Source organism: Cetorhinus maximus, chromosome 14 (assembly GCF_964194155.1).
Source record: "Cetorhinus maximus chromosome 14, sCetMax3.hap1.1, whole genome shotgun sequence".
Classification (NCBI taxonomy): domain Eukaryota; kingdom Metazoa; phylum Chordata; class Chondrichthyes; order Lamniformes; family Cetorhinidae; genus Cetorhinus; species Cetorhinus maximus.
The window spans coordinates 37511843-37536694 of NC_135892.1; the positions used below are offsets into that span (position 1 = coordinate 37511843).

At 40.7% G+C, this 24852-nt stretch overlaps 1 protein-coding gene across 5 annotated transcripts in view; it reads left to right on the plus strand.

Annotated features, from left to right (window-relative positions):
- LOC144689595 (zinc finger protein 292-like) overlaps positions 1-24172 on the plus strand; it is a 263203-nt gene extending 239031 nt beyond the window's left edge. For 4 of the 5 annotated variants that reach the window (XM_078556806.1, XM_078556809.1, XM_078556808.1 and 1 more), the window contains 2 exons: positions 7729-7870; positions 15517-24172. In XM_078556806.1, the coding sequence (XP_078412932.1) occupies positions 7729-7870; positions 15517-22458 (7084 nt within the window). In that variant the 3' untranslated portion in view covers positions 22459-24172. The remainder of the gene's footprint in view (positions 1-7728; positions 7871-15516) is intronic. The other variant, XM_078556810.1, reaches the window with a different exon arrangement.
- Positions 24173-24852: the final 680 nt, after the last annotated feature.

The window sequence follows — 24852 nt, forward strand, 5'->3', positions numbered from 1 at the left end:
GAATGGAATGTTGGCCTTTATTGCAAGTGGTGTGGAGTACAAAAGTCAGGTAGTGTACAACTGTACAGACATTGGTGAGACTACACCTAGAGTATTGTGCTTCGGTCACCTTAAGAGGAGACACACTTGCATTGGAAGCAGTTCAGAGAAGGTTCATTTGACTGATTCTTAATATGAGGGGTCTGTTGTATGTAGGAAGAGTTAAGCAAGTTGGGTCTATGCTCATTGGAGTTTAGAAGAATGAGAGGTGATCTTATTGAAACATAAAAGATTCAGAGGGGGTTTGACAGGGTAGATGCTGAGAGGATGCTTCCCGAATGGGGAAATCTTGAAATAGGGGCCACAGTTTAAGATCAAGGGGTCTCCTATTTAAAATGTAGATGAGGAGGAATTTCTTTTGAGTTGTTAGAATTTGGAATTCTCTTCCCCAGCAAGCAGTGGAGGCTGGGTCATTGCATATATTCAAGGATAAGATAAACAGATTTTTGATTGACAAGGGCATCTAGGGTTATGGGGGAACAGGCAGAAAGTGGGAATTAAGGCCATAATCAGATCAGCCATGATCTTATTAAATGGTGGAGCAGGCTCAAGGGGCTGAATGGCCTACTCCTGCTCCTATTTCTTATGTTCTAACATAGAGTTGCATAGGGTTTTCAACACAAGAAACGGGCCATTCAATCCAACTGGTCTGTGCCACCCAACCCTCCTTCATCTAAGATAAAGGCAAAATACTGCGGATGCTGGAAATCTGAAACAAAAACAAAAAGTGCTGGAAAAACTCAGCAGATCTGACAGCATCTATGGAGCGAAAGACAGAGTTAATGTTTCGAGTGCGTATGACTCTTCAGAACTCTCTTCTTGTTCTGAAGAAGAGTCATATGGACTCGAAACGTTAACTCTGTCTTTCTCTCCACAGATGCTGTCAGACCTGCTGAGTTTTCCAGCACTTTTTATTTTTGTCCCTCCTTCATCCAATCCTATCTGAATATCTTTCTATTCCGTTCTCCTTCATGTACTTATCTAACTTTCCCTTAAAGGCACCTTGGAATTATAGATGATGCAGCACAGAAATAGGCCAACCAACCCATTGCACTGTGCTCTTTGGTAAATATAGGCAATTGATCCCTGCCCTTTTCCCATAGTCCTGTACTTTTTTTGTAGTTTTTTCTCTTGAATGATCCTATTGAAACTGTTTCCACCACACTTTCAGGCACCACATCAGCTCACTGTGTTCTTTCTTTTTAAAAAAAAAATGTTTCCTCATAAGAAATAGGAACAGGAGTAGGCCATTCAGCCCCTCAAGCTTGCCCCACCATTCAATAAGATCATGGCTGATATTCAGACCTCAACTCCTCTTTCATGCCAGCTCCTCGTAGCCCTCAACTCCCCGATATTTCAAAAATCATCTACCTTCTCTTTAAATAACTTCAGTGACCTAGCCTCCAAACCTCTCTGGGGCAGAGAATTCCAGACATTCACTACCCTCTGAGAGAAGAAATTGCTTTGCATCTCAGTTTTAAATTAATGCCCCCTAGTTCGAGATTCCCCCATTGGTGGAAACATCTTCTCAACATCTACCCTGTCAAGCCCCCTCAGAATCTTCTACGTTTCAATAAGATCACCCCTCATTCTTCTAAACTCTAATGAATAAAGGCCTAACCTGTTTAGCTGTTCTTGATAAGTCAACCCCTTCATCCCAGGAATCAGCTTAGTAAATCTCTTTTGAACTGCCTCCAATGCCAGTATATCCTTTCTTAAAAATGGGGACCAAAACTGTACACAGTACACCAGGTGCAGCCTCACCGACACTCTGTACAGTTGTAACAAGATTTCCCTATTTTTAAACTCCAACCTTCTAGCAATACAGGCCAAAATTCCATTTGCCTTCTTAATTACTTGCTGCATCTGCATGCTAACTTTGTGATTCATGCACAAGAACACCCAAATCCCTCTGTGCTGCACTTTTCTGGAGTGTGTCTCCATTTAAATAATAGCCTGCCTTTTGATTCTTCCTTTCAAAGTGCATGACCTCACTTTCCTACATTGAACTCCATCTGCCAAGTTTTTGTCCACTCACTCAACCTATTTATATCCCCTTGCAGATTCCTTATGTCCTCATCACAGCATGCCCTCCCACCTATTGTCAGCACATTTGGATACATTACACTCTGCCCCCTCCTCCAAGTCATTAATATAGATAGTAAATAATTGAGGCCCTTGGATTGATCTTTGTGGGACTCCACTAGCTACGTCTTTCCAACCTGAAAAAAGACCCACTAATCCCGACTCTGTGTCTTCTGTGTGTTAACCAATCCTCAATCCACGCTAATACATTACCCCCAATACCGTGAGCTCCAATCTTATGCAATAACTTGTTATGTGGCACCTTATTGAATGCCTCCTGGAAATCCAAATACACCACATCTACCTTTATCAACTCTAGCATGTTTGTCAAACATGATTTCCCTTTTGCAAAACCATGTTGACTCTGGTTGATTGCGTTAAGCTTTTCTAAATGTCCTGCCATTTCTTCCTTAATAATGGACTCTAGCATTTTCCCAACGACAGATGTTAGGCTGACTGGCCTATAATTTCCTGCTTTTTGTCTCCCTCCCTTCTTGAACATGGGCGTCGCATTGGCAGTTTTCCAATCCGCTGGGACCTTCCCAGAATCCAGTGAGTTCTGGAATATTTCGACCAATGCCTCCACTATCTCTGCAGCCAGTTCCTTTAAAACCCTTGGATGCAGGCCATCAGGTCCTGGTGACTTGTCTGCCTTTAGTCCCATTAGTTTGTCAAATACTTTGTCCCTCATGATAGAGACTGTTACAAGATCTTTCCTCTCAATAGCTCCTTGCTTATCTGATATCTTTGGGATGTTTCCTCCACCATGAAGACCGATGCAAAATATTGGTTTAAATTATCTGCTAATTCCCTGTTCCCTATTACCAATTCTCTAGTCGCATCCTCCAAGGGTCTCACACTCACTTTAGCCACTCTCTTTCTTTTTATATACCTGTAGAAGCTCTTGCTGTTTGTCTTTATATTTCTTGCCAGTTTACTTCCGTAATCAATTTTCTCCCTCCTTATTAGCTTTTTAGTCATCCGCTGCTGGTTCCTAAAAAAAAATTCCCAATCCTCTGGCCTACCGCTAGCTTTTGCTGCTTTGTATGCCTTAGTTTTTGATTGGATACTCTCCTTGACCGCCTTCGTTAACCATGGGTGGTTCATCCTTCTTAGTGAGTCCTTCTTTTTGACCAGGATAAATTTTTGCTGAGCGTTATGAGATATCTGCTTAAATGTCTGCTACTGCTCATCCACTGTCCTTCCCCTTAGTCTGTTTTCCCAGCCTGCTTTAGACAACTCTTTCTTCATACCCCTGTAACTGCCCTTATATTAAGTTGAGGGCACTGGTTTAAGACCCGAATTGCTTGCCCTCAAACTGAATTTAAAATTCCACCATGTGGTGATCACTACCCCCTAGAAGATCCTCAGCTACAACATCTCTTATTTATCCTGCCTCATTACACATTACTAGATCTAAAATAGACTGTTCCTGGGTACATTCTGCAACATATTGCTCTAGAAAACAATCCCGATGTACTCTGCAAATTTGTCTTCCATGTTACCCCTGCCAATCTGATTTGTCCAGTCAATATGCAGATTAAAATCACCCATGACAATTGTAGTGCCCTTCTTACACAGCTCCATTATTTGTCACCTCTAATGTTGTCTCTAATTCTTCTGCCAATCACTAAATTTGAGTCCTCTGGTCAGTGACCCTTCTATCAATTTCTCTTTAATTACTCTATCAGAACCAATCATGATTTTGAACACCTATAACAAATCCCCTCTTGACTTATGCTATGCAGTTCAGCTGCTCTTTGTGGTAGTGTATTTCATATGGTGGTCACTCTGAGTAAAGAAGCTTCTCTTGAAATCCCTGTTGATGATATTTTTATGACCATGACCTCTAGTGGAAATTTAAATGGAATAATTTTTCTAGTTCCACCTTATCAAATACTTTCATAATCTTAAAAAGCCCTATCAAGTCAGCCCTCAGCCTTCTCTTTTCTAGAGAAGAGTCCCAATTTGTCCTGTCAAGGATATCTTCTTAGTTCTGGTGTAATCCTTGTAAATCTTTTTGGCACTTCAGAGTTTCCATATGCTTTATATAATATGGAGACCTGAGCTATGCACAGGACTCACAAGAGTGGTCTAACCAACATATATACAAATTTCTCTAGTAATGAACTCCAGTATTTGGTTTACTTTTTTATATTCATGCTGTCACTATTTAGATTTTATGTATCTTTACCCTGGATCACATTGTTCCTCTGCCCCATTTAGACTCTTATTCAAACACTTTATGACCTCCTTATTCTTCAAATGTGCCACGTCACATTTATCAGTATTGGAGTTGCTGAAAAAAGAGACATGCTGTCAAAGCTTTTCGTCTTGCACTCAAGACAGACAACAGAATGCCAAATTCCAACAGGAGAAGCAATTTAGAAGAAGCATGAGAAAAGGGTGCTGATTGGTTGGCCAGATTAGTCGAGGCGTTGCCATGGAGAAAGCACCAGGAAACTATTGTCTCCAACGCTTTTGTTTAATTGAAAGCAAGGCACAATGCCCAGACACAGCCCTATTGCCTAAAGGGACATCTCCCTGCACATAAATATATGTAGCTTTTAGCAAACATAAGTGAGTCACATTGCGGGCTGGGTGATGATCTTAACTTGATAGTGTAATTCTTAGCACACTCGGGATTGCTGAGCAAGTGCTGCCCAATCGCGGAATCACTCCTAACATTAGATGTTATGTTCTGAGTTTTGGGAGCACAGGCTGGTTGAGTACAGCAAGTACCCTTTCTATTGTGTACAGCCAAAGGGAAGTGCTATTTGAGATGACCTGTCTGTCGTTGGAAAGTATGGCATTGCACCTGCACTGAAATTCATATACCACAATTACTCATTTGTGTGGTGGGCCGAGCATCTTTTTGTCTTGATGGAAAATAACACTCATGTCACAACTGCATAGGAGCAGTGAAATTGCTAGCTTCACCTATTGTTCAAATTTTTGAAATACCTTTCTAAGGTAATTTGAGGTAGACTGGACAGATTGCAGGTCCTAAAGTGGCGGCCTTAGGCCCATTCATGAGTATACATTATACACAGTGAGCAATAATCTGATCAGGGTAGCCATTATCCTGCAGGATGCGCCCTATTTCAGCATCAAGGTTGCATGGTGAGCAAAATGGCTGGGGCTCTATTTACGAAATTGCTAATGAGGCCAACCTTATAGCATGTCGAGCTGTAGACCCCAACGCATATATCAAATAGTGAAGGTAGGTTTGCAATAGATAGTAGTGAATCCATTAACAGATTTCAACTACCACATTGAGGAAAGGGAGCTCGTTAAACTGCTGTTTTTCAAAGATGAGTTGAGCATAGAATGGAGTGCATTAGGTGTTAACTTGTGTAAGAGTAACAAGCAGCATTTTTTTTATTCATTCATTCACGGGATGTGAGCCTCACCGGCTGGGCCAGCATTTATTGCCCATCCCTAGTTGCCCTTGTGGTGGTGGTGAACTGCTGCCGTGAACTGCTGCAGTCCATGTGGTGTAGGTGTTAGGAAAGGAGTTCCAAGATTTTGATCCAGCGACAGGAACGGCAATATATTTCCAACTCAGCACTGAAATTGCTGACTTGGAAATATATGCCTTGTGGCATATATGATAGGATTCATCCTCATAGTTCACCATATCCACATATATGGGGGTGCCCAAGACACACACACAATTGTCCCATTATGCCCTATCCTATTTGTGAATTGGCCAAATGGTTGAGTGAGGTTGAGTTCTGAATGAGTTTCTACATGCACAGTGAAGGATTCCTTCATCTTCGCAAAGCCTCTACACAGCATGCATGTCGATAGTAATGCTGTGTTTGTTCGACATTGCAAGCCTATTCACTAATGTGACACGCAAGGAAGCCTTAGACATTTGCACCATGCTGCTATATCATGACAATCTAGATGCACAGCCATTTTCTGAATCTGTATTCATTGAACTTATGAACTTAGCAACTCGTGCAATTGAGTTCAGTTTTAATGACACCATGTATGTTGAAATAGGTAGTATTGCCATGGGATTCCCTCTAGGCCCAGTTCTTGCTAACATTTTTGTTGGTTTCCACGAGAAATGTGTTTTCGATTAAATGATCCCAACCTCCTACCCTGTGCATATTTTGATACATAGATGACACATTTACTATATTTGAATCTGCAGCTGTATGTAAGAATTTCCTTACACACCTTAAATGTGCTTCATCCTGTGCTCAAGTTCCCCTTTGAAATGGAACAGTCTAATGAGCTCCTTTTTCTCAACTTGTTATTTGAGAAATCTGCTCATGCCTGTCTTCACTAGTCAATATATACGTTGGGATTCCTGCAGCTCCACATGCTATAAGATCGGCATTATTGGGAATCTCGTAAATAGGGCCCGAGCCATTCGCCCATTGTAAGCTTGACACCGAATTCGGGCAAATCAAAGCTATCCTGCAGGATAATGGCTACCCTGATCAGATCATTGCTAGCTGTGAATCACCCATACTCACAAATAGGCTTAAGGCCGCCACCTTTGGGCCTGAAAAGTGCCTAATCTACCTCAAATTACTCTGGAATGGGAAGGTATCTCAAAAATTTGAGCAACAGGTGAAGTTAGCTGTTTTACTCTGCTATGTTGCAGTAGCAACACGAGTGGTATTTTCCACTAACAGGATGCTGCTGTCAAGCCATAAAGGCATCCTGTCTACTGCACAAATGAGTAATGTGGTATATGAATTTCAGTGCCAGGGTAATGCCAGGTACGTAAGCCATATGTCCCAACAATTGGCAGAACATAAAAAACACATCCCTTTGGCTGTTTGCAATAGACAGTGTACTCACCACACTCAACCAGCCCGTACTTGCAAAACTCAGAACATTATTAGATTGTGATTTTGCAATTGGGCAGCGCTTGCTGAATAATCCCAAGTATACTATGAGTTACACTAACAACCAATTTAAGATCATCAGTTGGGCTCACAATGTGACTCACTTACACTTGGTAGAAACTACATATTTTCATGTGCAGGGACCTGACCTCTTGATTTTAAATAAAAGGGTGGGATCGACAGTTCCCTGGAGCAATCTCCATGGCCCAACTCAACCAACCAGACTCTACTTGCCAACAACTCAGTACTCTTTTTCCATGAAGTATAAATTGTTGCTCCCTTTGAAATTTGGCATTCTTGTGTCTGTCTTGATGAGTGCAAGATGAAAAGCTTCAACAGCATGTCTCTCTTTCCAGCAATGCTTAAGTTTTGCACGACCAAGCGACGATATGCATTGAAATTCGTTTGGCAAATACTTAACCATTGAGCAGCGTTATTAATCTCTCATTGTATTTAGTCGCATTCTTCCTCAGTGTTAACTATACCTGACAATTTGGTGTCCACAAATTTTGTTATATTGCTGATTCCAGAGTCCAAATCATTTAAGTAAATCATAAACAACTGTGGTCCCAGCACTGATCCTAGTGGAACATCACTTCACACCAATTACTAGCCTGAGTGGCTGCTCGCTTCTGTTTTGTAGCCAGTATGCTATCCATGCTTCTGATTGTCCCCTGACTCCACATGCTCTGATCTTGTGAAATCAATAACAGCTAAATACTTTTGATTTCAGGGAACTGACACTCTTCTGGAGCAAACTGCAGCAACGGGCGGAGTCTTCCACACAGACCTTTCTGGAATGCTGTCGGCAGTTCTCTATGTTGTCCAAAACAGTTTATCATATTTTCTTTCTTATTAAGGTCATACAATCAGAGGTATGAATACTTTATTGTGCAAAGTTCCATTGCATGCTATGTTTGAGAACTAATTGTAACTCATTTCTGATTTGAATGTATAACAGGGCAAGTATAGAGATATGAGGGGAAAGAGCAAACCCCAGTGCTGTAAATTGGTCCATGCGCAAACTGGAGAATGTAATTATAGAAAGAGAAAAGAATTTGCATTTATATATCAACTTTCACATTCTCAGGATTTCCCAAAACACTTCACAGCTAAGGAATTTATTTTGAAGCATAGTCACTGTTGTTTTGTATGCAAGTATCTACACCCAGCAAGATCCCATAAGCAGCAAATAAGATAAATGACCAGTTTGGTGATTAATTCATGTTTTCAATAAGATATATGTTGGTCAGAATACAGGGAAATCTTCACTGTTGCTCTTCAAAAAGTACAACTGGTTCTTTTACATCCACCTGGAGGGTAGTTAAGCTGATATTTTGGCATCTCAGTTGGCAGTTCATCAATGCAGATCTCCGTGAGCACTGCACTAAAGTATCAACTTAGATTATACTCAAATCCTAATGTAGGTTTTGAATCCACAATGCCTGACTCAGGCTAGTGTACAACGTCAAAGGTTGACTACAAAATTGATTTTTCCCCTGTGAAATTCATCACAATGCATGATTAGGTAGTTATCATAGTTTTGATCTGTTGCGCTTGATTTTGCTGCTCAAAGCCAATAATTCCCCCTTAAATAATTTTCTGCTTCTTATATTTTACCCTTGAAGATGATGGCTAGCAAATAATAACTGCTGCTATCATTGTGTGACAGCCACTGCAGTAGAAGCTGAGAAATGTTCCAATTATAGACTTACTGGCATGTACCAGTTTTGGATTTGGATTAAAAAAGGTTACGCAATCATATAGGCCCTTTGATCAAGAAAATACGAACATATGAAATAGAAGTAGAAGTAGGCCATTTGGCTCCTTGAGCCTGCTCTGCCATTCGATAAGATCATGGCTGATCTGTTTGTGTTTCAAATTCCACATTCCCATTTACCCCCAATAACCTTAGATTCTTAGGCAACGGAATCTGCCTACCTCCTCCTTAAAAATATTCAATGACTCCGCCTCCACCGCTTTCAGAGGCAGTGTTCCAAAGTCGCACAACCCTCAGAAAAGTTTCTCCTCATCTCTGTCCAAAAAGGGCAACCCCTACTTTTAAAACAGTGCCCCATTGTTCTGGACTCACCCACAAGAGACAACATCTTTTCCATGTCCACCTTGTCAATACCGTTCAGCATCTTACATACTTCAATAAAGCCACCCCTCACTCTTCTAAACTCCAGTGGAAACAAGCCCAGTCTGTCTAAGCTTTCCTCATAAGACAACCCACTCATTCCCGGTATTAACCTAGTAAATTTCCTCTGAACTGCCTCCAACGCATTTACATCCTTCCTTAAATAAGGAGACCAAAATTGCACACAGTATTCGAGATGTGGTCTCACCAGTGTCCTGTATAACTGAAGCATGACAATCTTACTTTTATATTCAATTCCTCTCGTAATAAAGGATAGCATTCCATTAGCCACCTTAATTACTTGCAGTACCTGCATACTAAATTTTTGTGACTCATGCACTAGAACACCAAATCCCTCTGCACCTCGAATTCTGCAGTCATTCTCCATTTAAATAATACTTTGCTTTTATTACTCTTCCTGCCAAAGTGAACAATTTCATATTTTCCCACATTATACTCCCATCTGTCAGATCTTTGCCCACTTACTCAACCTACCTATATCCGTCTGCAACCTCCTCATGTCCTCGTCACAACATACTTTGCTACCTATTTTTGTATCATCTGCAAATTTAGCTACCATGCCTTCACTCCCTTCACCTAAGTCATTGATATAAATTGTAAAAAGCTGAGGCCCCAGCACAGACCCCTACAGGACTCCATTCATCACATCCTGCCAATCAAACAAAGACCCACGTTTGCATACTCTGTGCTTTCTGCCAGTCAGCCAATCTTCTATCCATGTTAATATGTTACCCCACTACACTGAGCTTTTATTTTCCGCAGTAACCTTTGATGTGGCACCTTATTTGGCTCCCCTTTATCCAAGGCGCATGTTACTCCTTCAAAGAACTCCAATAAATTGGTTAAACATGATTTCCCTTTCACTAAACCATGCTGACTGTTCCCGATTACCTTGAGTTTCTCTAAGTGCCCAGCTATGACCTTCTTAATGATTAATGCTAACACCTTCTCCACTACAGACATCAAGCTAACTGGCCTATAGTTCCCTGTTTTCTGCCTCCCTTGAATAGAGGGGTTATATTTGCTACTTTCCAGTCTGATGGAACCTTTCCAGAATCCAATGAATTTTGGAAAATTAACACCAATGCATCTACTACCTCATTAGCTACCTCTTTTAAGACCCTAGGATGAACTCCATCTGGACCCGGAGACTTGTCAGCCTGTAGCAAAATACCTCAGTATTAAAAAAAGAGAGAAAACTGCTGTGTTTGAAATCTGAAATAAGAATTAGTGTTGAAGAGCAAGGTGACACCATCAGCATAAAGAATAGACGGGATGTAGATTATTTATCAGAACCACTGAAGGATGGTCTTCTTTTCTCTTCAGATGTTTTTGGATCTGCAGTGTATTTCTAACATTTCCTGTTTTCCATACCCACCTTGCTTAATAAATGGTTGTTTTGTCACTTACGTTTCCTGTTACCTTGAAAACAAATTTTGCTTTTGCTGTCATTCAAATACAAATAATACATCTGTTTAATGTTTTTCATCTGTTTAACCATTTGGCACCTCTTTGAAAATGTATTTGTGCTGAGGCCCACTTAGACTTTTTGTCTAACTCTATAAATTACTCAACCGCGAGTTTCTGCCCAACTCCCTTTAAAAATTATTTATCTAATCAACTTACACCATCTTTTCGAGTAAAGTGTTCCAGATCCTGACAACCTCTCACTGAAAATTTTTCCTCAGCTTAACTCTAGATCTTTTGTCAATGACTTTAAACCTTTTGGGCCAAATCTTCCAAGGAGTGACGGTCACCATTGGATTGCTATTCTGCTCCTATTTTTTTACATAGTGCCAAAGCTCTGCAATTCTCACCCGGGCTTCCGAACCGGGCCTCTTCAGAAATGCAGAGTGTACCTGTTCTCAGAGTCCTCCTTTATAGTGCAGAATCATTGGAGTAAACCAAGCTGTACCCCCTTTTGACGGCCCTAGCTGCCGTATTTTATGTAGTTTTTACTCATTAACACACTGAAAAGCTCTGGGACATTTAAATAGCTTTTCACCGTGTTAGTGAATGAGTGTGAGTAAGGTAAATGGATAGGGTGCCAAGATGGTAGGGTGCCACATGGGTAGGATGGTAGTTGGCAAGGTAGGTAGGATGCCAGCTGGGTAGGGTGATGAGGTTGGGTCGGGGAGGGGGCTGGTATCGGAGGGTTGAGTTGGGAGAGGTGTGTGTCGCAGGGGGTCGGGGATATCAGTTATATAGATATCCAGGAGGTAGATATGGTTTATTACTGTCTTGCATTTCCTGGTAAGTGAGTCAGAACCCTCCAAAGTCTCCAACTCTAACTCGAGTGCAGGGGAATTGCCCTTCAGAAGTAGAAACTTCCAGGGCAATTACTTACAATGGGACTTCCAGCGCGACTTCCAGCTCATCTTCCAGGTTAGCTCCAGAATATGACCATCCGGAGACTGGAAGATCTAGGCCATGATCTCTAGTTATTGACCCACTTGACAGAAGGAATAATTTTTCTTTCTGTTCTGAGGCAGAGTCCTAACTTTTCCAAACTCTCCTCCTAATTGAAATCCTTCACCCCCTGGCAGCATTGTGGTATTCTTCCTTTCTAAGACCTTTGCATCTTTACTGAAGTGTGGTTCCCGGAATTGTCCACAATACTCCAGTTACGGCCGAAATCTGATTTATAAAGTTCTTGCATAATTTCTTTCTTTTAATATTCAATGCCTCTGTTTATAACCCAGTGATTTTTTGGTCATCCTAACAACTTGTCTTGCCAGCTTCAAGGTCTCTCTGCTCAGCTGCACTTTTCAAAATTGTGCCATTTATATTGTACTGTCTTTCCATATTAGTCTCTTGAAATGCATCACTTCATACTACTCTGCATTGAACTCCTGCCATTTTTATTTTGCCCGTTTCACAAACCCATCTTTGTCATCATGATGCTTCGGTCAAACACTAGTGCAAATCACCCCAGTCTGGAAAACATCCATTTACCACCATCCTCTGCTTTTTTGTTACTGAGCCAGTTGCATATCCATATTCCTGCTTTAATTCTCAATTAACATCCTGTATGGTGTTTTGTTGCATGCCTTCCAAAAGCCCATATATACAAAAACAGAATTACCTGGAAAAACTCAGCAGGTCTGGCAGCATCGGCGGAGAAGAAAAGAGTTGACGTTTCGAGTCCTCATGACCCTTCAACAGAACAGTTCTGTTGAAGGGTTATGAAGACTCGAAACGTCAACTCTTTTCTTCTCCGCCAATGCTGCCAGACCTGCTGAGTTTTTCCAGGTAATTCTGTTTTTGTTTTGGATTTCCAGCATCCGCAGTTTTTTGTTTTTACCCATATATACAAACCTACCATGATCAACAGCAGTCTGTTACCTCATTAAAGAATGCAATCAAGTCAGGCAGGCACAGTTTACCTATTAACAAATACATTCTGCCTATACTTGATTAACACATGCATTTTTCTGATGATGGTTTCTGATCTGCCAATGTTGGGCTGGCAGCCCTACAGTTTCCTGGTTTATCCCACTCTTTTCAGCTCATAGTCAAACAAAGTCCCTAGTGTGTGTGGGATTTGCCCTAGTTTTGAAGTGATATTAATTTTGCAGATTTTCCTATATGCTGTGAATGAATGAAAGTAATTACTTTCAAAAGTAGTAGTAATAATCCTAACTATTTGGATGATCACTCATAAACACTTTTTCCATGTTCCATATATATATATATATATACATGAAGGAATATTGTTGAATGAAGGTTTTTTCTATTAATGAATGTCTAATGTATAAATTTTCTTAAATGCTCAACAAAATAAATTCCAGATGAGCTTCAAACTGTTTTTACCTTTATATACCTTTATACTTTTTTGGGAAGTGAGTTTTGTTTTCTCGTTAGCAAGTATGCAATATTGACCTTGGGTGAAAAGGAAATGGTATGGGGTAATTGTGTTCAGACTGTATGAAAAGGCACACACTAGAATAATGCATGGTAATCTTGACAGAACTAGCTCCTCAAAGATATAGCATGTGAACCTTGCTGGCACTAAATCATTAACCATGCTGTGTAGAGGCTTTAACAAGAATGAGAATAAATGGCAAATTATGTTTAATTTTCATAATTTCATGAATTTGGATTTTATGTACTATGAATTTTTTTAAATGTGTAGAGGGTCATTGGTTTAGCCTGGTTTTGAGCCATGAATTGACAGCATTAGCAATGCAATAGATTTGTTTATAATCTATGTGAACAATAGCCCAAATGATCAGTAGAAGTGATTGAACAAATGTAGGCAATTCCTGGTTTCTGGTGCTTGGTATTTACCTGCCTTTTAAACAATTGGACGTTGAACGATTGGTTAGTTAGGTCTTCAGCCTCTGCTGCTCAATGGACAGATTCTACTCTTTGGGCTGCTAGCAATTTTAGTAATTTTATTTTTCCATTTATTTTCATCCTAAAACCCAACATTCCTGAGCACTCACGGATGCTTAAAAAAAACTGAGCCACTCTGAGTGCTAGTTTTGGGCTGAAACTGAAGGGGGGGATCTCAAAGCACTAATGTTCTCAGCAGGCCAACAGAGAGGATAATCTAAGTAGTACTTTGGTAGAGGAGAGGTTGAGCTGCTGATTAATCAGATATTCTGATCAGCTGTTACAAAGTTTCCATGAGTCCTGAGCATTGCTGTCCATTGGTGTAATCATTGAGTCACACTAATTCCCACAGATTAATATAACTGAGGCAGTTTCTTTCAGCAAAGGGAGACAGTTACTAAAATGATCACTAAAATTAAAATGTACAGACCATAAACAATTACAGTAATTTGAAATATACTTTTTTAAAAATGCAGTTAAGTGGATTGAGCAAGGTAGGAGAACTAACTGGATAGCTCTGTCAAAGAATCCAAACTGACGCGCTCAGCTGAATGACTTTATTCTGTGCGGTATGATTCTGATAGAATATACTCCAGTGCACTGCAATAAACGGGCTGCATGCCACCAACATCCCCTATAATATGTTCATGTATATGCGCATGCAACAACCTTGACTGTTCCATGCAGCACAATAAGCAGGCCATGCAAAATAAAAAAAGATTAGAGGTAATATTGAATGCAAGATGCTTTTATTTTTCAATGGCAGTTTTGAGAAAATGGTGTGTTATACTCAGCATTGGTTTCCCATCTCTACATTGGAGAAACCAAACACAGACTGGGTGACCGCTTTGCTGAACACCTTCGGCCTGTCTGCAAGCATGACCCAGACCTTCCTGTCGCTTGCCATTTCAACACACCACCCTGCTCTCATGCCCACATGTCTGTCCTTGGCTTGCTACAATGTTCCAGTGAAGCTCAACACAAACTGGAGGAACAGCACCTCATCTTCCAACTAGGCACTTTACAGCCTTCCGGTCTTAACATTGAGTTCAACAACTTCAGACCATGAACTCTCTCCTCCATCCCCACCCCTTTCTGATCCCCTCCCTTTTTTCTTATTCATTTTTATTTTTAAATTTTTATTTATTTATTTATTCCCCACTTATTTTCATTATTTTTTTAAAATTTATTTCCATTTTATTCATTGTCTTATCCCCAGCTTTTAGCTTTTTCGATCTTTTCTCCCACCACTGTCCCCTCCTCCCACCCCACCCCCAGCCCCCACTAGGGCTATCTGTCACTTTCCAGAGTGCTCACCCTGGTCCAGCCATTATCATATTCTATTTTCCGCTCTTAATGTCACCATTAGCACCTCCTTTAGCCAGCACCACCACTATTAACAACCCTTTGACCTATTGTTTATGACATCTTTCGCAACCTCTCCTTTGCCTCCACCTATCGCTGGCCTTCTATCCAGCTTCACCCTTCCACCCCCCCTTAAACTGTATATATTTCACCAAATTTCTACTTCCCTTCAGCTCTGAAGAAGTCATACAGACTCGGAACATTAACTCTGTCTTTCTCTCCACAGATGCTGTCAGATCTGCTGAGTTTTTCCAGCATTTTTTGTTTTTGTTGCTTTCCATTTACATTTCTAACTGGTCCCATTCTCCATGAAACGGATACTATATTAGCATCTAATAAATGGGGCACTGCTACTACTGGCACGAGGGAAATAATGTTTATATTACTAACTGCTGCCAGCAGTGAGGGTGCCATGCCTTTGCTGTTCATTGCAGTTTTTAAATGTACAAGTGTCAACAGTATCAGATAGTTGTGCTTTGGACAGCAGTTTTGATCATTTAAGCAGCTGATCACTACAAAACCGTATTAAGTTAATAATGCAAACAGTACAAAACTCTTAATTTGTTTTTATCCAAGTTCGCATCCTGGTTACTTATCATGTTAAATCTGAGCAGTATCTTCAATTTAAGATATGATATCTTATGTTTTTCTCTACAGGCGGGGGAGGCTGGACTTTCAGCTTGTATTGAACTCTGTGTGAGAGCGCTACGCATGGAATCAAATGAAAGCCCTACAGTGAAGACATCAATTTGCAAGACAGTGTCATGCTTGTTACCTGATTATTTAGAGGTCAGACGTGCATGCCAGCTTACCGAATTCCTGCTGGAACCTACAGTGGAAGCTTATTATGCAGTTGAGACTTTATACAACCAGCCAGATCAGAAGTATGATGATGAAAATGGTCCAATCCCTAACTCACTAAGATGCGAACTCTTACTTGTTTTAAAAACACATTGGCCCTTTGATCCTGAATTTTGGGATTGGAAGACTCTGAAGCGCCATTGTCTTGCATTAATGGGAGAGGAAGCATCCATTGTGTCTTCCATAGATGAACTTAACGACAGCGACCTCTTTGATGAAAACAATGAGAACCATCTTGAAGTTGCTACGAAAGAACATTCGTTGAATGGACTTCCTAAATTTTACAGTGACGTGATGAAAGTGCAAAACGCTTCATCTGAAGAAATTGGAATGAAGGAAAAAGATAAAATTGAGAAAGGTGTGGTATCTGCCAGATTTAAGAATTGGCAGGCCTATATGCAGTATTGTGTATTATGTGACCGAGAGTTTCTGGGACACCGAATTATCCGTCATGCTCAAACGCATGTGAAGGAGGGAAACTATTATTGCCCTATATGTGCCAAAAGTTTTAAGAAAAAGGAGATTTTTGTTCCACATGTTACATTTCATATTAAGCAATCTTGTAAAGAACGACTAGCTTCTATCAAACCAAAAAGAAGAGTTGGAAGACCTCCTAAGAACTTGCCTGAAAGTATTGCAGGTAAAAAGATGGCTGAAATAGACAAGCAGGAACATCGCCCAATTAAAAGGAACAGCCTATACAGTGAGGATTTTGTAGTCTTCAGTGATAGTGATGGTTCTGATGATGAAGGCAAAGACAAATCGTACAAACCTGCAATCATGATTACACAAAAAGTGGACTGCACTGAAGATTATAACTGTCCTGTAACTATCTGTACCAAAACTTTTAAGTATTTTAAAAACTTAATTGCACACGTGAAAGGTCATGGTAATGATGAAGAAGCGAAACAGTTTCTTAAAATGCAGAGTAATAAAGTTGTTTGCCAGTATTGTAGGAGACGCTTTGTCAGTGTTTCTCACCTTAATGAGCATTTGCAAATTCATTGTGGCCCTAAACCCTATGTCTGTATACAGTTGGAGTGTAATGCAAGCTTTGGTACATATTCTGAATTGGTAGGACACAGAAAAGAACATGTACTGTTCAAAGCTAAATGCATGTTTCAAAACTGTGGAAGAATTTTTACTGAGTCTTATTTGTTATATGATCATGAAGCACAGCATTACCACAATTCCTCATATACTTGCAAATTCTCAAACTGTGGAAACATTTACTACTCCCAGAGTGAATTGCAAAAGCATGAAGTTGATCACGTCACACACGCTTGTGTAAAAATTGAAGTTGAAAATAGTTCACTTTTTGAAACAAGCCAGCTTGATCCAAGTAGAGCTGACCAGGTTAACCAATTATTACAAATAAAGATGGAAGATGAACCATGCAGTCAGCCTGACACTTACCAGAATGGTTTTGCTATTGACTGTGTTGCAAGTGAAACTGTCAAATCCAAATCTTCCATGTCAGAAGAATTAAAAGCCTTACCATCCAGAGGAGAGCAGAGTCACCTTCCAAAAGACACATACTTTGCTGTAACTGTGAAGAATGAAGAGGAGACGAGCATGCGTCAGACTCATGGTAATTTGGCAAAAACAATGTTTAAAGGGGAGGGTACTGTTATTGCACCGCTACCTTCAGAAACTGAACCTGGTGAAGCAGTAAAACCAGTCCAGATGTTCAGCTGTAAGGTTGCTGGCTGTAATCGAAGCTATACTTCGTCACGCAGTGTCAGCAAACACATCAAGGCTACCCATCCTGAGTACTATGAAACACTGAAAAAACAACGGAACCTATCAAAAATCCAACGGGTTAGAAATCCTTTGAAATGTCAAAATCAAGAGGACCCTCCAAACCCATTGTGTTTTTCAAATGAGGAAAGCTTAAGCATGACACCTGAAAGCACCTTGACCACAGTAGGTGCTATTTATCAGCAACCTGTTCCCAGTGTTTTAACTGTTGAAAATGAGAATGTATCCCAATCTAGGAAGAAAAAACACACACACAATAAACGTGCAAAATGGCCTGCAATCATCAAAGGTGACAAATTTATCTGTAGTAGGTGCTACAGGGAATTTACCAACCCCAAATCTCTTGGAGGTCATTTGTCACGGCGTGCCATTTGTAAACCCTATGACAGAAAGGAAAGTTCTTCAGTTGTGGAGCAGAAGGATGGACAGGCTTTATATAAAACAGAAAAGATTCTTTCACCAGGTGCATTCATCCCTCAGGGACCTGAGCCTCCCTGTGTCCCAGATACATTCTTGACTGGCGAAACATTCCTTCAATCATTGGAAATGGGGGACAGTGCAGCTTCATTTGCTGCTCATGAGCTTTTTCCACCAACAGAGGAGAACAACTACAGTACTACTATATTTGAGCCAAGCAAGACTCCCCAGGTCACTGACCTTCCTGGCTCATTTGACACTGAAGTACTTCAGACCTTTCAACCCAGATTTGGGATGAGTACTGTGGAGGACAATGCAGCTAGCATAACTATGTCACAGGCGCTAACAACTGTGTGTAGCCCAAGGTCGTTTGTGGCTGGTGAAGAGGTGTCGCTCAGCACTGAGGTCCCACCAATGTTAGATGCAGCTAAAGACTCAGGTGCCTATTCATCTTGTGAGCCCTTGCAGCAGGCACTTGAATCCAGTTTTTGTTCAGGAACAAGTTTCGTTGACGATGAGATTCACCCTCAAAATTTGGAAAACAGCTGTGAGCCAACTATGTTTTTTACTAATGGCGCCCTTCCAGAGATTGACAGCAATCATAATTCATCTCACTCTGAAGATTCCAAGACATTAGACATAAGCATAGCTGAACTTTTGTTGGGCTTGCAAAATCTGAATTTGGACTATGATGAGAAGCTTTACAGGAGTGGTGCACCGTGCCCTACTTCAAGTTCAGGGACACCAGCTTCTTCCATGAACATCTTGACACACACACCAATGAGTAATTGTACCAATAGTCCAAACATAATCACTCAGTGTTTGACAGATACACAAACAAACACATCGCTGCAGGCTGCTGAAAATGACAAAGAATTGAAAGTGAATCTCATTAAACCATTTATCTGTCAGGAAGGTGGATGTGTCTATAGTGCGATGACTAAAGATGCTCTGACCAATCATTATGTCAAAGTTCATCAGTACTCTAAGGAACAGATAATGGAAATAAAGATGTATCAGACTAGATTTGCTCCATTTAGATGCCACGTTCCTAACTGCCAGAAAACTTTTACGAGAAATTCTAACCTCCGAGCCCACTACCAGTCGATGCATCAGGTAACACGAGAGGAGCTGGTAAAACTGAGAATTAAAAGAGCGTACTGTAGAAAATCGGATGGTCATAATAAAGCTGTGGATAGCGTACCACAATTGCAGGAAATCATTTCTCAATCCAGAATTGATGGGTCACAGGAGAAAGAATCCACAGAACTGCTTAAACTGGAGCCTGATATTGCAGAACCTAATGAGATTAACTCAGAAATTAGTCTCCATTTGCATAGCACTCAGAATGCAAAGACTATACTGTATAATCACAGAATGTCACAGGATAGCTCAGTACTACTGGCAGGCCTGCAGGATTGCTCAGCATTACCAGCACAACTCCAAAATGATTTGGCCCAATCAGCAGTGCCACAGGATGCCTTGGTGCCAGCATCAGGGCCTCAGGATACCCCATTGCTACTGGCAGGGCCTCAGGGTGCCTCTGTGTTGGCAGTTGAGCCACAGAGTGGCCTTGCACCAACAGCGGGCTTGCAGGCTGTCTCACCACTACTGACATGGTCACAGGATGTCTTGCTGCAATCAGTGAAGCCCCAAAATGTCTCATCAATACCAGAGGGGCTGCAGGATGTGTCTCTGTTGCCAACTGTGCAACAATGTATCTCACCGCTACCAGCAATGCCACAGGGTGTCTTGCTCCCAGAGGCTCAGGGTATCTCGCCACTAGCATCAGGACCACCAAATATCTCATTACTATCAGCAGGGCTGCAGGGTGTCTCAGTCGTATCATTAGGGCCACAGGGTATCTCTGAACTAGCATCTGAGTCAGCAGGTAGCTTACTACTGTCACCCGGACCACAGGGTGCCTCGCCAGTGCCAGCAGGGCTGCAGGGTGCCTCGCCAGTGCCAGCAGGGCTGCAGGGTGCCTCGCCAGTGCCAGCAGGGCTGCAGGGTGCCTCGCCAGTGCCAGCAGGGCTGCAGGGTGCCTCGCCAGTGCCAGCAGGGCTGCAGGGTGCCTCGCCAGTGCCAGCAGGGCTGCAGGGTGCCTCGCCAGTGCCAGCAGGGCTGCAGGGTGCCTCGCCAGTGCCAGCAGGGCTGCAGGGTGCCTCGCCAGTGCCAGCAGGGCTGCAGGGTGCCTCGCCAATGCCAGCAGGGCTGAAGGGTGCCTCGCCAATGCCAGCAGGGCTGCAGGGTGCCTCGCCAGTGCCAGCAGGGCTGAAGGGTGCCTCGCCAGTGCCAGCAGGGCTGCAGGATGCCTCGCCAGTGCCAGCAGGGCTGCAGGATGCCTCGCCACCTGTAGAACCACAAGAGGTTTTTGTATGTGAAGAAAGAACAAAAGATTCATTCCTGGACCAACAAAGACCAGAAGATGTCTTGCTGCATCCACTGGACGTCTCAGTGCAGAGAAGGAAAAGTGAAGGTGGCTTGAAGCAAGCTAAAAAAGCTGCAGGTGCAGTGAAGCTTACTAAGATGCCAGGAGAAAGGAAGTGCAGGAAATCAATTACAAAAATAAGAACAGAATGTGACATTAATAAATTTCACAAACCTTACAGGTGTGTCCACAAGAGTTGCTCTGCAGCTTTCACTATTCAGCAAAACTTAATACTGCACTATCGAGCTGTGCACCAGTCTGACCAACAGCTGCTTCACATGCAGATCAAACAGGAAACCACCAAAAATGCCAATGTCCAAGTCAAAGATTTTCGTTGTCAGCTTGATGACTGTTGTAGAATTTTCCAAGGAATCACAGACCTAATTAAACACTATTCTGACCTTCACAATCTCACTTTAGATGAAATAGGGAAAATAGTATCTTCCATCAGTGAGGGAAAGTTTCATTGTGACCAGGCTGATTGTGTATCTTCATTTACGGTTTTCTGGAGTTTTATTAAACACCTCCTGGTAGCTCATGGCTTAGATGTGGAAAGTCAGCAAAGTGATATGGACACGACTTGTTTTAAATGTGATTGTGAAGGCTGTGATCGGACTTATGCCACGAGATCTAACCTTTTAAGACACATCTTTACAAAGCACAGAGAGCTTCATCAATCTCATTTAATGAGACCCAGAAGAATCATAACAGACCAAGAAAACATTCCACGAACAGCCAATCAGGATGATCTGTCTGACGAAAAGAGTTATTTTGGACCTGAAGAAGTTAGTGAAAATGAAGAAATCATAAATTGCAGTAAATCTAAACCTGTATCAAGGGAGTGTTTTACATCAGATAGCAGAAGTATGAAAAGCAGCGAAATTCATGGTAATAAGTCTTGCAGTTCTAGAAAAGTTGCTAAATACACTCTTAAAAGTAAGGCCCAAGCCTTGGCCATTTGTAGCAACAAGTCTTTGAGAGAGCAATATCCATGTATGTTTCAGAATTGTTCATCAGTTGTCACCAGTGAACGCAGCCTAGTAAAACATTATAGGATTCATCACAAAATTTCCAATACATTTGTATGTCAGTACCACAGTCATCTGGTAACTTGCAGGAAGTCTGCGAGTATGCAAGGCAAAGCATCAACTGAGCACGTAACCAACCATGAAGAAGGATTAGCGGAGAATGCTGTCAATGAAGTGGTGATTCAGCAGCAGGATAAGCTAAGTGAAACTGAAATTTTCAGTAAGAAACTGGAGAACGATAACTCCTTTAAGACCTCTGAAGAATTTTCAGAATTGTTTAATGCTAGACTGATTGATGCCAGTACTTCTGCTTGCATTCAAACTGAACTGGAGGAAAGTGTAGAGATGATTGCTGAGAGTAAAGTGACTGATGTAAATAACTATCAGCCTTGTAACAAAAGGTCAAACGGCCACCTAACCTTCTCAGACACACAAAAGGAGTGCATACAGAGTAAAAAGAAAAAGAATTTAATAATGGAAAATCCTGAGCAGCTGTCGGAAGTTAATTCAATCCGAACTCTCGATGAGAAAGAGGCTTCCACTCCAGAGCACAATCCATGTCCACACAAGGCTCACCATCACAAACCTTTTGACTTCAGTACATTTAAACCTATGGGATTTGAATTCTCATTCCTAAAATTCCTTGAAGAATCTGCTCTAAAGCAAAAGAAAAAAACTTTGGCTGATAAAGGTCCATCTCACAGTCTTACTGTTAACCCTGGAACAAGGGCAGGTTATGGGTTAGTATCATCAAGTGTAGTGGTAGGTGATGAGGTCAGCTCATCAGCAAGCCATCCTGTGAAAGATGACAAAAATTCAACAGTTTCTGTTGACCACACCAAACAGTCTGCTGCAGATAGATTAAGCATGAGAACTACCGAACATCATGCCCTTACTAATTTTGCTACTCCCTTGTCTCTCCACATTCTTAAGAACATAAAAATAATAATGGACAAGTCGCATTCAGATTGCGTTGAGCTCGCTGAGAAGCAACTTCAGCATATGCAACCCACAGTAGTGCTTAGTCGAGTAAAAGTGGACTTTAATATGCTGGCCCAAGTTAGAAGTGTAAAGGAAAGAATTGCTGTAAAGAGTACATAACTCTGTAACATCCACTGTATATATTGAAGTAAGTAAGGGTAATTAGAGGCTGTAATTTGCTTTCATTTGGTCCTTGCTAGTAATAAAACCAAAAGGATGCCTTGTACATTTTAACAAAAGCATGTTTGTAAATGTCTAGTTTTTTTTTAGTTTTTTAAAAAACGAAAACTAACATGGCAATAGCCATGTCCAGTATATTCTACAGAATCCCTATGGGACAAAATTGTGGCACAGAACAATTGCTCTGTTTATGTAAAGCAAATATGATAATCTGATGTTATACAGTTGTATATGGAGGAGGGACTATCCTTATCTGATTGACTGACTTATGGAGGTCTGTACATTCTGTTATTGACTTGGAAGATCAGCATTGCTTAAGCATGCTGCGAAGATGCTGTACGATATAGCTTGAACTGTACTTTTATCATTGTCTATACATTTAAAGAGATTGTATCCCGTTTACTACAAATTCTATCTAGTCCCAATCCATAAACATAAATTCTTTACAACATTGGACATCAGTGTAATAAAAACATCTTGCAAAGATCCAAATTGTTTTTATTTATTTCATTAACCAAATTATGCAAAAGTTCGCCATCATTTTTGGCGCAACTTTGTAAACAATACTTGAATCGTACTTGTTTTTGGAGTGGGGAGGAGGAAATGTGTAGATGTCTTGTATGTAATTCATTGTGTGTACTCCATGGGATACTCTCTCTCCTTACAACCCACCTTGAGAGTTTTAAGAACAAGCTCCAGCAAAACAAACAATGTATTATAGCTAGGCTCTTTAACTTTTTTAAGTATCTAGTGAAGATAGCATCGCTTTTAAATAAATTCCTACTGAGAGATGCTCCCTAAGTGTTCTTTTTCCTATGATGGAAACAAAGACTATGTTGGTACTGAGCCCCTCATTTATGCGGTCAATACTATGCTGTTGAAAATGTTTAAAAATACACTAAAGACATTTGATAGTTAAAGCTTAGTACATAACTTTTGTGTAAAGTCAGTGCTGAAGACTAGATATGCAGTTATTTATATATTGACAACTGTTAGTGAAAAAGATGAATCCAATTATAAAGATTAAAGTTCAGATTTTCAAATGTTGCTCTGCAATGGGATGGGATCTGATCAGTTGATCTATGAATGCTGCTGTTTCTACACACAGTTTTTTTGCTCTAGAGTTTTGTTAATGAAGTGTGTACATTTGAAGTTAATTGTTTTGCTTCTGAACTTAACCACCAATATTCAGTGTCTGAATAATCATTGGTAGCAACTCAAGATATTAACCTGGCTCGTGTGAATTCACACAGTTTTAATTGGTCAGCCTAGTTTTCATTGGTAACCAGCAGTGTAACAGCACACAGAGTCCATTTCATCAAACCAGAAGACCGTCTTGACATGTACAACTGTACAATGCATCTTGCCAAAGGTTTATCAAAACATACAACATAGTATCTGGGAAAAACAGTTTTTTTGTATTATGACAAAGTCTGTAATTGTGGGAAAACATTCCTTTCTTTTGTATACCAGTCTGTATAGTCCTCATTTATAGATTTGAATACAGTATTATTGTAAATACTGCAGTACAGTATTAACTTTAATTGGCATTTACATGAACCACTAGAATATAAAATTAGATGTCAATCTGAATAATGCTTTTGTTTTATTAAATTAATATAAAAACACAAAATAAATCTGTTTAAAAAATAATTTTAATATTGTCCTCCATTGTCAGATATTGTTTTTTCTACTTTAAGGTCACAACTTGAAATGCCAACAAATTCTTGATGTTTTAATTTGATACTTCATCACAAAAAGTTACTATTCAGGTACTGGAAGTGATTAGGAAGGCAAATGGAATGTTATTTATTGCAAGGGGAATAAAATATAAAAATAGGGAATTTTTGCTACAATTGTATAGGGTGTTGGTGGGACCACATCTGGAGTACTGTGTACAGTTTTGGTCGTCTTACTTGAAAAAGGATATAATATATTAGAAGCAGTTTGGAGAAGGTTCACTCGACTGATTCTTTGGATGAAGGGGTTATCTTATGAGGAAAGGTTGGACAGTTTGAGCCTGTATCCATTGGAGTTTAGAAGAATGAGAGGTGATCTTATTGAAACATATAAGATCTTGAGGGGAATTGGCAAGGTGGATGCTAAGAGGATATGTTCTGCTTGTGGGCGAGACTAGAACTAGGGGACACAGTTTAAAAATAGGGGGTCTCCCACTTAAGATAAAGATGAGGAGAAATATTTTTCTGAAAGTCATTCTCTTCCACAGAGAGCAGTGGAGGTAGGGTCACTGAATATTTTTAAGGCTGAGTTAGATTCTTGATTGACAAGGGAGTCAAAGGGGTCGACAGGAAAGTGGAGTTCAGGCCACAATCA